This window comes from Papaver somniferum, chromosome 1, assembly GCF_003573695.1.
Source record: "Papaver somniferum cultivar HN1 chromosome 1, ASM357369v1, whole genome shotgun sequence".
Taxonomy (NCBI): Eukaryota; Viridiplantae; Streptophyta; class Magnoliopsida; order Ranunculales; family Papaveraceae; genus Papaver; species Papaver somniferum.
Window position 1 is genome coordinate 74597506 of NC_039358.1, and position 18026 is coordinate 74615531.

At 36.0% G+C, this 18026-nt stretch overlaps 2 protein-coding genes across 2 annotated transcripts; one reads left to right on the forward strand and one right to left on the reverse strand.

The window, feature by feature from the left end:
* Nucleotides 1–7282: 7282 nt before the first annotated feature.
* Nucleotides 7283–10347, reverse strand: LOC113290939 (DNA-directed RNA polymerase I subunit RPA12-like). Its single transcript, XM_026540525.1, has 5 exons — nt 10078–10347; nt 8973–9013; nt 7969–8052; nt 7827–7883; nt 7283–7686 (listed from the first exon to the last, which is right to left on the reverse strand). Exons 1-5 carry the CDS (start codon nt 10193–10195, stop codon nt 7609–7611), a joined length of 378 nt encoding a protein of 125 aa, XP_026396310.1. The 5' UTR covers nt 10196–10347; the 3' UTR covers nt 7283–7608.
* Nucleotides 10348–10487: 140 nt separating this feature from the next.
* Nucleotides 10488–16621, forward strand: LOC113290933 (3-dehydroquinate synthase, chloroplastic-like). The gene is made up of 8 exons (XM_026540517.1): nt 10488–10904; nt 13928–14078; nt 14166–14333; nt 14409–14635; nt 15081–15204; nt 15876–15938; nt 16028–16171; nt 16270–16621. Exons 1-8 carry the CDS (start codon nt 10585–10587, stop codon nt 16399–16401), a joined length of 1329 nt encoding a protein of 442 aa, XP_026396302.1. The 5' UTR covers nt 10488–10584; the 3' UTR covers nt 16402–16621.
* The last annotated feature ends 1405 nt before the right edge of the window (nt 16622–18026 follow it).

The window sequence follows — 18026 nt, forward strand, 5'->3', positions numbered from 1 at the left end:
TTCAGTCGTGTTGAGCTCCCTAGCAGCCAGTTTTACTGGCTTGTGGGTAAACCATTCTCAATCTCCAACCGTGATTCATGTATACATTAATAGTACTGCGGCTTCAAGATGAAACATGACTTTGGATCAAGTGGTAAAACCTAACGTGATAGTCTGATATAAATAAAAAAGAAAAAAAAATAGAAGAATTCGATATGAAAGTTATAAAATTTTGGGGAAAAAAACTCAGTGAAAGTTTCGGCCACTCATTTCTCATTGTTTTTTAGATAAGTGTACAACGATCACAGTCATGCAGCCAAAACCCTATACATAAACACATAACATTTTTTGTGTATACGGTTTCAGAATTTTTTACACCCATTATTGAAAATACTCTATTAGGTTTTTACCAAAAAAATTTATGCAAATAGAGTTGTATAACTGACCAATTAGATAAGTAAAGAAATTATGGTCGTATGTATTTTCTTTCTCACCTCACTAAAATGAAGAAATCTAGATTTGACATCGAAATCGAGAGCTTAGTGTATCTTCAATCTTCCTATAATATTTTTTATTTTTACAGTCACCTAAAACTTATTGAAATGTTGATATTAACGGTGTCAAGCCATTATATGCTCTAAATTCAAATCACACTAAGAACCAAGAACCAAAACCCATTTTCCAGTAGCAAGTACCGTGTTTGGATAGGAAACAATGTTAGTCCCCAAATATAGGTCATGGTTTTTACGCCGTCCTGACCGAGCCTTGCACAATCCATAGGCAACTAAATTCTAATCATTCATCATCTGAAAATTTAATTTAACTCTTACTGGTTTAAAATTTAAAAATTATACATGGTCTTGTTGAATTTTAATTCCGTCAGAGATGATTTTATTAAACTTTATACTCATGATGAAATTTTCGTTTAAATTTCAGCAATACATATCTTCCCGAAACATGCACGCAATAAATATAATAAAATACTGTTCAAGGTGCTCTTATCAAGAGGATGTTTGGATGCACACCTAGAAATCGCTTTTTAAATTATGGAAGCAAAAAAAATCAGAAATTAGTTTTTTTTTTGCTAAGAAAAGATTGCATTAAAAAAAAATCAAGAATTACAAAAGTTGTGATAAGAAATCAGGGATGGTTTCCCACCAATCATTACAAATATTGAAACGCCTGCAATGCTTAGCAGCTTTATCTGCCATAGAATTGAAGTTTCTCCTAAGGTGACTAGTTCTAATAAAAGAAAAGTAGTTCAATAACAGATTACAGTCATCCATGATTGTGAAGCTAAACCAACAGAGACTACTGTTTTTATTCTTCAAGTAATCAATTACTTTTTTTGCATCACTGTAAACACTGATAGAAGACAGGTTCTTGCTATGTGCTCATTTGATAGCTTCCAGCACCGCTAGACATTCTGCCTCCTCTGGATTCCTTGCTAAGCCTTTGATTGTTTTGCATCCCTTAAAGGTACCTGTAGCGGTAGTCATGTAGATACCAATTCCAGTGTTATTAGTATCTTTATCGAAATACGCATCGCAGTATATTAAAATGCAATCATCAGGGAGATTCCCATAAGATTCAGTATTAGAATCAGAAACAGAATGATTATTCAAGTCACTACTGTTGTTATTAACTCTTTGGTTAAGCTCAGAGTTTAACAGATCAATGGTGTCATTAAAAAGTCTTATGGCCAGTCTTGCGGTGGCAAATGGCTGTGTAATTTTCTGCTGAAAGAAACGGTAGCATCTATCTCTCCAGATGCTCAAAGCAGTAGTAAGGATTTCTATCTGAGTCTTGTCAGATCTACCTTTCTCCAACCATTTCCTTATCCAACCCTTAATCGGAGGATTTCTACGTGTATCATGTAAAGTAATATGTCCATTTGGAGTAGCAGACCAAACGGATTTTTCAAAATGGCAGTGTAACAATAAATGTTCAGTGCTTTCAATATTACCAGTATTACACATAATGCAAAGAGATTAGTTTGGGTAACACAATTTCAGAATAACTTTTACAGATAGAAAAGTTGATTTTTTATGAAACAAAATGTTTTTGTTTCTGACTTTTGTTATCGCCTTCTGATCTCCTTCTCCTGGTATTTAATGGAATCGGTCAATCAGACCCTTTTTTTTATAATCAAACGGTTATGATATTATCCATTGCAGCAAGTAGAAACTAAACTGGAGGCTGAACCATTACAAGGGATAACACAAGACAATAAAAGTAATTTAATATAACAATAAGGAAAGGGCAATAAAGGTAAAAGTAGATAAGTTTCAAGACAAGAGTTGTTGCATCCAGGTATAGAAGTATACATCCTCACTTGATCCAGATCTTCAGAAGAAATCTTCGAATCCGCTAACTTTTCATTAGCTTCACTAGGACCGTGATTATAGTAAACCAATACTGGAGCCCCTTTCAAGATGAGGGTATGTTGACGTTTAATTCTCATAAATGAGCCACGCATGACATACAAAGGTGCATCACTCCTCCAAGGAGCAGGATGACTGACAAAGGTGAACCAAAACCAGTTTCCTCCAAACAAAAGAGTGCCAAAAGACTGGTTGGAAAAAAAGAACATAGTGAAAGCTCCTTGTAAACCTGCCAATAAAAAAATCCAACCTGTTGAAACATCCACCCAATCAAACCACTTGTAGTCAAAGACATGATTCATCTTACACCTATACCAAGCATATGCACTACCAGCCCAAGCCCCCGTAGGTGATGACTGGCTTAAAGGTCTAACAACGAGATATGGCCAACATGAGTGTAAACTAAAGACCATCCAATCATCCCAAGCAATCAATAGAGTAAAATGATTCGACGAGAAAACTCTGAAAACGAACAGCCTGTGAAAATGATGCTTAAACCACTGAAATTCCAAACGAAACCAGGGACCATCCTCCGATATAAAAACCTCATCATCATGCCACGAATGAGCATAAACTTTCCCTTCAAAACTTATTTCAGAGCACGAAGAACCACAAAGACAGACGACTAACCAAAAATACCTGCCATCCTTCCAAACACAACCACTGAATAAACTTCTAAGAGAAACACCCAACAGGAAATGAGATAACATACTCCATAAAGTAACCCCACCCTTCATATTGATCAATAACTTCTATCAGAATCTTTGAGGACCATAATAAACATACCAATCCATTCTCGAGAAAATAAGTAAATATCAAGTTGAATTTGTCTAAGAATATCAATACTAGTAACTACGAGATGAAGATACCAATCCCTGATGACTAACATATTCTTCACATTCTTATCTGTATTACAACAATACCAGACTTGATCCATGCCACAACATTCATCAACTTGCACTACCAAATAAACTAAATCGATCTCTAGAAAGACACTGGTAATAGAAGTTCCAAACACAAGAAAGAACTAGCAGAAACAAAAGCAGGGTTTAGACAGGAGAATGATGAAAATATTTTTAATGGAGGGATCAATGGGATTAGGCTTGAATGAATCACTTTGTTTAGTTTCATAAGTTTGTAAACAGGAATTACTCATAGGAAGAGGTTAGGTGATGATGAAAAGAGGTGCGTTAATGGTGGAAATGATTCAACTCGGCTTAACCGGTTTGCAGAGCAGGAACCGGAGGAAAGAGAAAACCGCTCATCCATAAATTAAAAATACTTTCTTTAGTTCAGCTTACTCTCGTTCTGGTATCCCTAAGCCAAAATATGCAATGTGTAGAAAGATATAAGCTCAAATTATTTGTAGTTGTAGGGGAAAAAAATCAAGCCCAACCAAGCTCCTTCCATTTGTAACTCTTGGTTCGGCCACTGCTTACGCGCACCTCAGTGCTCATGGCGACTGTTTCTAGATGGTTAGAATCATTCGCACCAAGTTCCCATTTGGAATTACTCATAGAAAGAGGTTGGGTGATGATGAGAAAATGTGCGTTAATGGTAGAAATGATTCAATTCGTCTTAACCGGTTTGCAGAGCAGGAATCGGAAAAAGAGAAAACCGCTCATCCATAAATTAAAATTATTTTTTTTAATTCGGCTTACTCTCGTTTTGGTACTCCTAAGCCAAAATATGCAATATGTGGAAAAATATAAGCTCAAATTAGTTGTAATTGTAGAAAATTAAAATTAAGCCCAACCAAGCTCCTTCCATTTGTAATTCTTGGTTGCGCCGCTGCTTACGCACACCTCAAGTGCTCATGGAGACTGTTGCTAGTGGTCAGAATCATCCCACCAAGTTCCCATTTGGAATGCTTCCTAGTGGTGAGAATCATCTCACCGTGGCAGTCACCACGTGTCTTCACTAGAATGGAATGGTGGTGATGAAAAAAAATTGGACGAAAGTAAAAGATAGAGACGTGTTTGGTGTCTCTCAAAAAGCAGCCAAAAATGCATATTCGAGGCCTGATGGTGAAACGGTGATTCAGACTAATAGCAACCGGCTAACCGCCTCTTCATCACAAAAGAAAAGAAAAGAAAAAGAAAAATGCATTCCGTACGTAGAATAATATCATGTTACCGAATCCATCAGCCATTCATTGTTCCACACGTGGATATCCTATCCCTTTAGATCTACTTCCTAGGGATAAGCACAACCAAACAGCAAAGACGAAGTTTCCTAGAACACCACGTGTCAGACTGAAACAGTAAAGTAATTTAGTTAGATAAAAAATGTTACACTTTATCTTTAACTAAAGCAATTCCCGTCCACGTGATATTAAACAGCGACATAATCGCCAGTTTCTTTCAAAGTAGGTCCTACACAAAATCTAATGGTGTACGAAATCCGCCATGTTTTCAGGTGCGGGGCCCACTTAAATCTAGCGGTGTAGGTTACATCTGACGTTCGATATCAATGTAATGCCCATAAAGATATTGTTAATCAAACGGTTGTTTTTGATTTGGCGGTTACCGACCTACAGTAGTTTAAGTCTCGGGGCATGTGAATATGGTAACCTATTGTATCGGTTGTCGGCAAATTAAATAAGAAAATAAAAAACTGACCGTTATAATTCTCCTTTTTGTTCTCTATAAAACGTTGATTCAACCCAGCAAAGGATCTGAGAACTGGAAGAAATTATCTACCAAAAATAAAATAAAATTTTAATTCTTTTCTTTCTGTTAAATCTATATATACATACCTAATTTAGAGCTCCCTAATTTATCCAGTAGCATATTTTTAGTATTTTGATTTTAATTTCTTGTTCTAAGTTTTTCTTGGGGATCAATCTTCTCTGTTATATTTAAAAGGAGTGATAAGATCTGTTTATTTTTGTTCTTCTTCTTTTCTGTGTATTAATCTAGGTTTTTTTCAGTCCGGTTTTTGATCTATAATTTTTACAAGATCATTACCTTCTTCTAGTTATAATTTTTTTCTATTTTTAGTTTTTTGAATCAGAGAATTCATCAATCAATCAACAATGGAGGCTGTGTTATTACAATCATCAAATACAGATAACCATCATCATCATCATCAATCAATTGCTCTACACAGAAACCGTTATATTCAGAATCCTAATATTATTTCAAGATCTTCTGAGAATTTTTCTCCTTATCCAAACATCCACGGAGGAGGTGGTGGTGGTGGTGGTGCAACTTTTCAGTCTGTTCCTTCTTATTATTCATCTGTACCAATAATCAATCAAAAACAACCACCACTTCTTCCTCTTCCTATTATTACTAAGAAACCTTATGCTTCACTTCCTCTTATTCCCATCAGACCCAACAACAACTATAATAACAAACCAAATCTTCCTCCAGTTTCTTCATCACCAATCAGGAAAAACAATAACAGATCATCATCAACAAGAGACCAACCAGATCATAATCTGTATTCATCAAAGAAGAAATCCAAATCTTCTTCTGTTATTAGTCCAAAGAAACAAATGCAAGCAATCACTCCTAGTAATTTTGTGATTAGTTCTAAACGATTAGGACCAGAACCTTGTGATATTCCAAAACAAGTTTCTAAGGTTATGAAGCAGCAGCAGCCGACGGCTGTGAAAGTTATGGACATCGACGAGGAGTTTACTGGTTTAATTTTTGCCCTTGCTCCTCCACCAAGTAGTTTGCCATTGCCGAAATTTTCAATGAGGCCTAGGCTTACCTGTAATGCGGAAGCAGTTGGGTGTGGTGGGATCGACAACGGTGCTACTGATAATCTTTGCAGAATGTTACGTCTCCGGTGAAGTTAGTTGTTCAAATTACTTATCCTCGGTCACACCAGGTGATGGTGCTGGTGGTGGCACTGAGTGAAACTCAGACTTTCCATGGTTGGTCTTGGAGTTTTAAGGGTGTTCTGTAAATAAATAAGGTTTTCGTTTTCTTATTTTCTGTTTAGGGAATTTGTGATCGCCTTGCATTTTTTACTAGAGGTGCACAAAAAAGAGAAAGAACAAAAAATCTCTTGTTTTAGTATTGAAGAAGACATAAGCTGGTCTTTCTTTTTTTATTTTCAGTTTTATGAATTATTATGTATTTCGGTAGGATTATCTATGTAATGCCATTTCCTCCACCATAGGGGAATATGAGCTTTTCTTTTCTGTTCATTATGTTGTGCAAGAAGTATTAGCAATGCAAATAAACTTTTCACAAAGTAGTTTTGAATCTTTTGGATATCTTGTTAAGATGATGCCTGAGGGTATGTTATGCTCATTTCCATCCAGGCTCCAGCAGTTTGGACGAATATAAATTTACCAGAAGAATATAGATCTGACAGATTGTCTGTGGATGTGTTTTAGATCATGGGACATTGCAGGCTGTAATTGATGCATATTATTGAAGACCAGAGCTGGGATAATTTCTACAAAACATGTTTGAACATGTCTTAAATTTTTTGAGAATCAGTACTTGGATTATTTTTCTGGCGGTATAGGAATTATAGTAGTTTGATACAGTTTTTCCTTGAACAAGGGGTCAAGGAAGGTCACTTTCTTAAGCTTTATCAATGAACAATTAAGACAAGTAGACAACCATCCCTGACCAATACAATTGGAAGGTTTATAACCCAGTCTTAACAAGTGGTCTCGGATATACTAACTAGTCATATTTTATCTCAAATGCCATCAAACAAGACCCTACTGGTTCGACGTGTAAAGACAGGCAATGAAACTAGAGACATACAAGTTTGGATCAATAACCCCACTGGCCCAGTCCTCAGACAAAACTCATGGACAAGACTTCGTCTGTTATATGTTGCATCCATGACATAGTGGTAGCACATCAGAGATCCACAAGTAAACAGCTATTTGATTGGTCAGAAATGCATCATATTGCTCTACTCTAAAGTCTTACCAACACCCCTTGAAGCATGAAGCTCACCTTAGTGAACTGACAATATATCTCATGCAAAAATGGCAAAAAAGTACAATATTGGTGGCAATGGTGTCTAGATAGCTGTTTTTGTTTTCAACTCCTACCAGTACAAATTTTTCAAAGAGAAAGAGCAGCTAAAATACAACTTTTTCATTATGGAGGCCGAAATACAAAATGTAATGTGGAGCACACCACATGCCATCTTTGCAAAATTGGTAATCTACCCCTTTCTAGTCCATTGTAATTGCAGGACGCCAGAAGATTTTAGGTTTTACCTAGGATGATGTCTTTGTTCAGATACTTCAAATGAATACTCAAGAATTTTCATTATACTTGTGTCCACATTTACGGCACTCGTAGAATACTGTCTGCCCTTCATCAGCAGACCGCAACTGCACAAGCGTAGAAATAGAAGAAGTGGAACAAGATTAGACGAGTGAGTCCTATTAAACATGGTTCATCCTACGATACAGAAAACAAACAAAAAGGATTTTGGAGGGAAACGAAAATTGTGATGTCTTAAATTATTTACCTGCTTCGTGTGATATTCAAGCTGTGGGTTAGCACACTTCGGACAAGCTTGATTCACCTGTTCCAGACCAGATACATTATTAAAATTGTGCATGTTAAACAAGTAAAATACACACCATTTAGAAAGGGATGCAAATACTTACTGTAGATCTTTGTACTTGCCCCTCATCAGTTGAGATTCCATCTACTTTTACAAATGGTTCAATTCGCAGCTCTCTTCTAATATCCTAATGAAATTTGGAAAAAGCAAAATTGATTGAATCATGGTTGCTATTAACAAGGCTTGGGAGTAGTATGAATGTTTTCGTTTCTTTCTTTCTTTTTGGTTTCAATTGACAACTATTACATCACTCCATAAAACAAATATATAAGGAAGACATAGTTAAAACTCCCAGAATTATATCACTCCATAAAACAAATATATAAGGAAGACATAGTTAAAACTCCCAGAATAATGATCGAACAAAGGAAAAACTGTTAGGAGGCTTTTGCCATTTTTACTAGGTTTACAAGACTGTTGAGATAGCATCTCTTAGTTTCTATCTATTTCATTTTCATCTCATTTGTCATGTGTTACATATACATAAGGCAACTACAACTGTGAATATTTGGGAAACAACATATGCTGCAAGGAAAACAATATATAATCTCAATGAAACAGACTGCACTGCAAACCCGACTTATAGATGCACAGCTGCAGCAGCAGAGAAACAATGCTTCGTACGAACACAAGAAAGAAATAAAGTTTGGCTATAAACCACACACAGATGATCAAATAGCTTAGTATTGCCTTGACATTGCTATTATCAATGTGTTACCAAAAAGAAGGGAGACACACTGATGTATATTTCAGAAGGATGTCGGGAATGAGACATACAAAACCCTGCAAATTTTATGGCTTTCTCTCTAGTGTTATGCGCAATTGCTGAGAAATATAGATTCAAAACATCGTCACCCACTTTTCTTATTCTTCTAGTCACAAACAACGAGTCATACAACTACTTCAAGAAATAACGATTGAGAGGAAAAATCTAGATGACCAGGATTTTCACATATACAAATGTTCTGACTCTGATAAGAAGAATTTACTGATAACTTAGCTTTCAAGATGCAGTGATCTTAGGTTTAAAGAAAGGAACAAGCTTACCTCAGCCGTCACAGTATAGCTTGTTTCTTTTCCAGCAATCTCTGGGAGAAGCAAAAACTCAAATTAGGGGCATGCATAACTGTATAAGCAAATATAAAACTTAGTCTTATATTGTTGATCTTAAACAATGCAAATAATATAACGGGCACAGAATAATATAAAGGAAAGGAAATAATTCGTCTTTCAGTATGTAATCGCACCAAAAACAGAAAACATACACTAACACAACCACAAAATTGAACTTCCAGTGTCACACAAGAATTGTTGAAAAAAAACAACTATGGAACAAACAAAGTAAAATCCACATCAAGCATCATTTATGTCATATTTTCAATTCTTCGAACCTATAAAGCTGCGTTACAAAATAGCTCAGGTTTTATCGCTGTTGCTAGGTGGGTAGCTCACAATTCATAGATCAATTGTCCACTAAAGAGGGAAAGACATAATGTCATATGACTGATATCCCATCCAAAAAAGAGAAGAACAGCTAAAGAAGGTACTAAGGTCTCACTCCAAACAACCAAGAGTTGCAAGAGCTACCTCCAATAAGAACGAGAGCGCTAACGCCTAGAAATTTACAATAGAACTTTTAAGTCACCAAGCATCATTTAAGTCATAGTCATTTCAAATCTTCGAACCTACAAAGCTATATTACAACTTGCTAGGTGGTTAGCTCACAATTCATATACCAATATTCCACTGAAGAAGAAAAGACGGAATCATATTACTCTTATCCCACCCAAAAAAGAGAGGAGCAGTAAAGTAGGCACTAAGGTCACACTCCAAAACCAAGAGCTGCAAAAGCTACTACTTTGAGTGTTTTGAAATTGAGCGAGGTTACTCTTAAAGTTACAATTGAAACTTTACATCTAACCAATGTGGATATCCTAACATTTTATCTGATATGTAACTGTGTTGTAAACAAGTTCCAGAAATTAGGTCACTACTGACAAGGCTTAAATTATCCACCAAAATAACCTGGCCCAATTTCAAAACCCTAGTTCTTGCCAAACGTAATTTAAAGGCTCAACAAAACAACTGATTTCTAATCAAAATCAAAACTTCAAACACAAATAGAAAAGCTAAAGTATACAGGAAACTTTACCTTTAAGTTTTCTCTTTGAGTTGCATAATTGGCACTTTGTGTACTTATACGACTCCAAAGATAACAAAGTACCACATAAGTCGCAGAACAAGAAATCACGAGCTCTACAATACGCCATTTCAGTATTTCTACCGCTTCAGATTTCAGAGGAAATCGGTGGAGATGTCGATTATTTCAGCTATAACCTCACTAATGGCGACTAAATTAGATTTCCAGCAGATCCTTTTAGGGTTTTAGAAGTTTGCCGTTTGTCAGTGTATTGAGGGTTTTACAGCAAGAAAAAAGCTTTTGGGTAGTTAAAAGGATATTTCAGTCTTTTCGACGTCAAAGAGGGTAGGCGGGTATTTCCGCACGTGCAACATATGTGCTTTTCACGATTTTTCAATAATTCTCACCAACCCCCAAGAGGCTGCTACTTCAACTACTTCATCTCGTCTGGTTTCAAAAATAATCAGAAGAAGTTTTGTTTTGTTTCGTTTCCCTCTCTAATTCTTCCCCAATTTTTTGATGGCTTCTTCTACTACTGCTTCACCTTCTCTTAATTTGGCTATCAAGAATTCGTGTGTACGAGAAAATTCTGATCTATTTCTTAGAGGGAGGAATTTATCACTGAAATCTTCATTTATACGTTCAAGTTCATTACGATTGAATAGAATTGGATCTTTAAGAATTCAATCGAAGAGTAGAATAATATCTGCAAATTCAGCTCAAGTAATGGAACAATCTTCAATTAGGGCACCAACTATTGTTGATGTTGATTTGGGTAATAGAAGTTATCCGATCTATATTGGTTCTGGACTTCTTGAACAACCTGATCTTCTTCAAAGGTAATACTTTTTTCCCTATTGTTTTCTTTTTCTTAAATTTTACTTATTACCAGCCCCCTTAGTTGAAAAATGCCATTTTTTATTAGTATTGAAGGTTCTTATTTTGGAGGTATGCTTAAATACCAATCCGCAGTATGCCAGTAACAGTCGTGCAATCATCATCTCCCATTTTCTAACACAAAAAACAGGATATTAACAGTGCCAATGCATGGCTGCTTCCCATTTTTGATTTAATAGCCAGTGGGTTACAACGTCAAAGTGGAAAAAACCAATCCATAGTAACAGTGCTAATGCATGGCTCTGCCCATTTTAAATACAAATGTAGTTCATATAGCATTATGCTTTTCGAGACTGCATATTCCGTTAGAATCACATCCAGCTTAAAAGTTCAATGATTTAACTGGCTTAGCCTGTACATACAGGGGAGAAGCCAAGTAGGAATAAATGAGATAGCTAGTGCGACTGGAGTTAATTGCTCACCCAATGCATAAGCGTATGCTATTTTGTTTTAAGAGTGTGTGTCTCTGGACTCCAGGTTTCCGGACTCTCTGTGGTGAATGCAAACTGTGAACAAGCTAGTAAGCAGGTCACTTCGATTAACAGCTAACAAAAACTTGTTTAACTGCTGAGCACACTAGTTAATTTGTAGCTTTTGGATGATAACAACTTGAGACAAGTTTAATTGACTGTCGACGTATATGTGTGTGTAAAGAGGTTTTTCAGGATAACGTTTCCTTTTTCTTTTTATCTATAAAAATGTACGTTGAACATCATCGTCATTTTAATTCGTCTCTTGTTCTTTTCTTCTGCAGCTTTATTATTTCTTCTAAGTTCCTTTATACCATTAAAGATTTTTCCGCCCTGATATGCTTTTGCATATGCATGCATTCACACTTTTTTTTTTGCTTTTCTTCTTTTTGTTTGGCCTTGTTACACTAACCAGTAACCAGTAACGAAAGTTCAAAGCTATACTTATATCTAGGAACAAGTTTGCAGAAAGAGCAAAGAGGTGATAACTGATAAGTGATAACCAAAGTATAAAGTTAAGCTCCATTATATATAAAGTTTTGCCCTTCTATGTCTAAACCTTTTGATAGGATTTGTATAGCGAACATGGGTATTGTCTTCTCTAAAATATCAGCACCTAAATAGGCTTTGTATCTTATCACCTCAAATTGTTTTTGGGCCAAAGAGAAGATTCTTCTCTCGCATTCTTTAGCATTTGCTGTTTAGCTATGTAGCACATTAGCACTGCACTATTTAACACTGGGCTCTCTGCATTCTTGAAGTGACTAAGATGGTCACAATGTCATTTCATGTTGTCTATTTTGTTTCAGATATTTTTTTTTTTCCGAAAGACAATTTTGTTAAAGTCTATAATACTGGGTAAAAATTTCATGATACTCGGGAGTGTACGTAGCTGACCAGCTGGTCAGCAGGTCTATTCGCTTGTACATAGATACTAGATAGCATGTGTCTCCTTTGATGCTTCTCCACTCCAGTGCTACATTATCATTGTTAAAGAAGATTATCTTGCAGTGAGTTAGTATGCCAAGATAGACTAGCATACTAACTCACTTAAAAAACTGAAGCATTAACTTAAAAACTGAGTTAGTATGCTTTTCTTTTTTTCCCTGTCTTGTTAACTTAAAAACTGAGTTAGTATGCCAAGATCGACTAGCATTAACTTCAAAGGGCACAAGTAAAGAATCGAAAAACATCGCATTTTTTTCTGGCGTAAAGTTGGTCAAGTTACGAAACTCTTCGAAATTCCTTACTTGACAGCAATAGTTGGTAAGAAGAATTGCCGCATACTTATTAGATGGATAATCACATTATTTTCTTCAACTAATCAAACCGTAATTATTCCCCTTTCCTAATTTCTGTTTGAAGGCAGACAAATGATCAATGGAATCAAAGTTAGGTCGTCTTCCAAGGTTTATCGTGTTTGGTCAATTAACTCTAGTCTTCAAAGTTGACAAGAAGATAATGTGATGTCTCATGCTTGATTGGTGCAACCGTGCTTAGACTACATTTCTTGGTTTAGAAACATGAGGTTAATTATTTGATTGGATATTTAGATTATTTAATTTCTGTAATTCTTTGACTGACTCTCCTGACTGCAATAATACTAGGCATGACTACATTTCTTGGTTTAGAAAAGGTTAATTGAGCAACTAAATTTGGCAACAAACCATGTTTAGACTAAGCTAATGCATGTTTAGTATGACTAGGACTCACTTCTAGCCTCGTATGTTTTACAAAGAAAATATGTTCTCATCCATCATGAAGTAATGTGAGGAAATAGAAGTTGATAATAAGTCATGAAAGTTTAAGTGTCTTGTGTGTTCTATTTCCTTGTACTACAATTTGTTTTAGTGTGAACTATATGTAGTGTTCTTGCTGCATATGGTACTGTTTTTGTGTGTTGTTGAGTATGCTAATACTAGTGTTAAGTTCTGATTTCGGCGTAAGGTTGGTTAGTATCATGTTTAGGTTCAAGTGATGATCATTAAGGAGCTGAAATTCCAACAGTCCTTACATATTTTTCATCTTTATCGTGCCCAAAATATTGCAAAATGGTTATGTTTTATGGCCTTAAACATACATCAATAAAAACTTAAATAGAGCAAGTGTATGCACATGAAATGACTTGCAAACCAAGTTGGTAGCAGTAATAACATGTAAGTAGCTGTTAATAAGTCTCCTCTTTGTCACCAGGGCTCCGTCCATTGCTTGAACCAGTTGATTTATAATTGAGTTGTGGGTGGGTAGTTTTATTTTCTTTATTATTTTCTTTATCTATTTAATTTTTGTTGAACTTTGTCAGTGATGAGTTGTGACTTGTGATTGGAACTTCTTAATATGGACATGAGTTGTCTTCTTGTCTTGTTAAGCAGGATGGGTTGTCACTTAAATCACCATCTTAGAATGGAATCAAATTTTGCACGGTTCAAACATAAAAGTAACGTGTTGCGATAGTCATTAGAGATGAATTTATGCTTTCTTTGTTGTTCAATCAGGCACGTACATGGGAAGAGAGTACTCGTGGTAACTAATACAACAGTTGCGCCATTATACCTAGATAAAGTTGTCAGCGCATTAACTCATGGAAATCCGAGTATTTCGGTTGAGAGTGTGATTTTGCCAGATGGAGAGAAATATAAAAATATGGTAGGTATCTGCTATTCTGATTATTTTATCTTTTTCAGTTCATATTGGAACTTGATTTTTGATGTTTGCTTATGTATTTGTCAATAGGACACTCTGATGAAAGTTTTTGACAAGGCCATAGGATCTCGATTTGATCGCCGTTCCACATTTGTCGCTCTTGGAGGTGGTGTTATTGGTGATATGTGTGGTTACGCTGCAGCTTCTTTCCTTCGTGGTGTAAACTTCATTCAAATTCCAACTACTGTCATGGCACAGGTTTGTTGCTGACTCTGTTTTACTTTTTCTTGTTGAAAGACTTATTGGTTAATTCCTTTGACTTTCTTTCTTCAGGTGGATTCCTCTGTTGGGGGGAAAACTGGAATCAACCACACACTGGGGAAAAACTTGATTGGTGCTTTTTACCAGCCCCAGTGTGTACTTGTAGATACAGACACATTACATACACTGCCTGAGAGGGAATTAGCTTCTGGTTTTGCTGAAGTTATAAAATATGGACTCATTAGGGATGCTGAGTTCTTCGAGTGGCAAGAAAAACATATGGACTCTCTGTTGGCGAGGTATTGATATTACTTAGATTCATAATTTCTGTGATGCTATGCAGCAAACAGACAGCAGCTACCTAAGTATGGATAATATGAACGTCTATGTCTTATTCTCGGCCATAAACATACTCCCATATAATAATGTTAACTGATTCTGAGGGTGATAGATTTTTTTGTGGTTACTGAAGTGTACCACTTAAAACTATATTTATCTGTTGTCTTTTATAGTGAGACATATGCAACTCGTTTAGAGCTTCCTCAATAGGATTCTCCTCTCATTCACAATATAAGTTCGGAGTGATATGAGCTCATCTGTTGTTATTACTGTAGTTATGCTGCAAACATTGATTTATATGTTTATTTATACCTTGCAATTTCATTGGCTGTTTGCTTAGATGCTTGGGCAGCTTTGGTAATATAGTGAGATCATATGCTAATTGGAATGTTGAATTATGTGCAGGGATCCCAGTGCACTAGCATATGCAATCAAGCGTTCATGCGAAAACAAGGCAGAGGTTGTATCCTTGGACGAGAAGGAAGGTGGAGTGAGAGCGACACTGAACTTGGGGCATACCTTTGGACATGTAAGTTTCATGTCTTTGACACTATAATTATGATCTATACCTGTTCTATTGACCTGTTGTGTATATATATTTTAGAATCCAGTTTCTTAACTTTGGCATGCATGGTCGTATGTTTTTTCTGACGATTCAGCTTTTAACATGTTTTGTGTTAAAAAGGCATGTTTATGGATCATATTTGACATAGGTGTTGAAAGATATGAGTAAATGCATGTATCCTAACATACATTCTAGAAAAGTTTGTCTTTCCCTTTATTAAGTTGCATATAGACCATATAGCTTTCCATTTAGCGTTCGATTTCAGATTCATTTAGGGATTAATGGGATAGAAGATGGATTTTCTTAATTTCTTCCTTGAGCAGGTATCTTTGTCGAATTCCTATAATAGTGATGAATCAAAATTATCCTAGGTAGTAGTGCTAGAGCATATTTGCAGTCAGGCATTCAGGTGTATTATCATATGTGTCGTGTTGTGTTGACTAGAAAGAATTCTCAGCACTACCTATGACTTGTGCTTATGTTATAAAGAAAGATATGCAGCACTGCTGGCATTGGCTAACCAGTGATCTTGCACTTTGACGCATTGATCTGACTGAAGTTGTGCTGTTTTTTCTGTATGGCTTCATTGAAACACTAATTAAAATGTTACCAATTCCCGCTGTTATATTTTTCAGGCAATTGAAACAGGATTCGGCTATGGTCAATGGCTCCATGGAGAAGCTGTAGCAGCTGGAACAGTACATCATTCTTTAGCAGCTTTGCGTTCAACATTTCAATTTTCCTCCATCGACTTTTTATTTGCTGAAAAGTATATTTGATGATGCAGGTCATGGCAGTAGATATGTCTTACCGTCTAGGTTGGATTGATGAATCAATAGTGAAGCGGACATATGATATTTTACAAAAGGCCAAACTGCCAATTACCCCACCAGATGTGATGACTGTAGAGATGTTCATATCTTTCATGGCTGTAAGAAATAATATAACTCAACACAATGCACTTTTTGAATGTTGGTTTCTTCGCTATGATGTTTACTCTACTTAGGGATTTTTTGGTGTATTCTTTAGGTTGATAAGAAGGTGGCTGATGGACTACTGAGGCTTATCCTTCTCAAAGGTCCTATCGGCAATTGTGTTTTTACAGGTGATTACGATAGAAAAGCCCTAGACGAGACCCTTCGTGCATTCTGTAAGTCTTAATTTAATGCCGACCTTGGTTTTTCTTCATCAACCATGTGTAGTTTTGTGTTATTTTCTTTTGTTGACGTGAAACCACATTGTTTTATGTATATGTAATTTAATGACTTCCTAGATTTGCCATCAGCGCATGTATTACTATAGAGTCTCATACCCTCATCTTACTACTATAGAGTCTCATACCCTCGTCTTACTATAATAAAAACAAGTTTATTTTTCCAAATTTGAGTGCGTGTTACATGGGCCTGTACTCAAAATTATTTTTTTAATAACCAAAAGTTTTAGAACGATTTTTTGGGTACCATGGTTTTTTTTAGTGACCATGGTTTTATTTTGGGTAAAGGCATTAGAAGTAATTTTAGGTCACCCCATATCTAGTTATTTATTTAATACCTAATCTACCCTCTTAATTAATTTTAGGTTATGATTAGTGAATGATTTAGTTAAAAACAATTAGTGAGATTAAATTAAAAGATGTGTTTATTATTAGTTGAGTAGAATTATTGAGAGAGTAGAGTTAGAGAAGATGAAGGAGAAAAACATGGAAAATAAAAAAAAATTCCAATTCATTAAGTTTGAGTATTCAAATGATGAAAACTTATCTGATTCTTCATCTCCATCTTCTCCTAGAATATTTGTTAATCTTCAAAATGATTCGGATTTGAACTGGATTTTGAACAGTTCGGTTACTTTATATGAAGAACAAGTAACCGAACTCATCTGAAGCTGTAGTTCGGTTGCTCCGTGAGATGAACAAGTAACTGAACTCATCTGAAAGTGTAGTTCGGTTACTTGTTCCAAACACGCAGGTTACCGAACTCTCAGATAATAGAATTTCTAGGAGTTACAGCGTTATGTTCGGTAGGTTCTCAACTAACCGAACTTTGGTGTACAAAGTTCGGTTGGTTCGCAAACTGCATGCACTTTTGATCTAACCGAACTTTACGTAATATAATAGTATATAAGTTTACAAAGTTCGGTTCTTTCGCAAACTTGAACCTAACAGCTAACCAACCGAACTCTGAGTTCGGTTTCTGCGATAAAATTGTGAAGTTAACGAACTTAACAAACAAAAAAAATGTGAAGTTCCAGCATCTATTGGCTAAGTTCGGTTACTTTGTAGTTTTAAAAGATTTTGCGAAACAACCGAACAGAGAGTTCGGTGACTTAGTTTTAAATCCAATAGAACCGAACTGTTCTTCGTGTTCTTCATTTTCAAGAAGTTCGGTTAGTAAACTAGGGTTTTTTGGAAAATCGGCCTAACCGAACATGGCTCTGTAACTCTTATTAAAACCCTATTTTGATGATTTCTATTCGATTGAAGCAATCAAAATCAAATTAAAGTGAAGGGTTTGTTGGAAAATACCTCCGGAGTGGTCCCATGGCAGAATCAGGTTGCGGTTGGCGTCTTTTATACTCGATAAAATTATTATGTAACCGAACTTAATTGTGATTGCATTGATGTTGTTACATTTCTTAAATAGGCGGTGGCGGTGGTGGTGGGAGGAGGTGGTGGTGGTAATCGGTGGTTGGTGGTGGTGATAATCGGAGGTGGTGGTGGTGGTGGTGGTAATCGGCGGTGGTGGGCGGCGGTGGTGGTGGTAATCGGAGGTGGTGGTGGTGGTGAT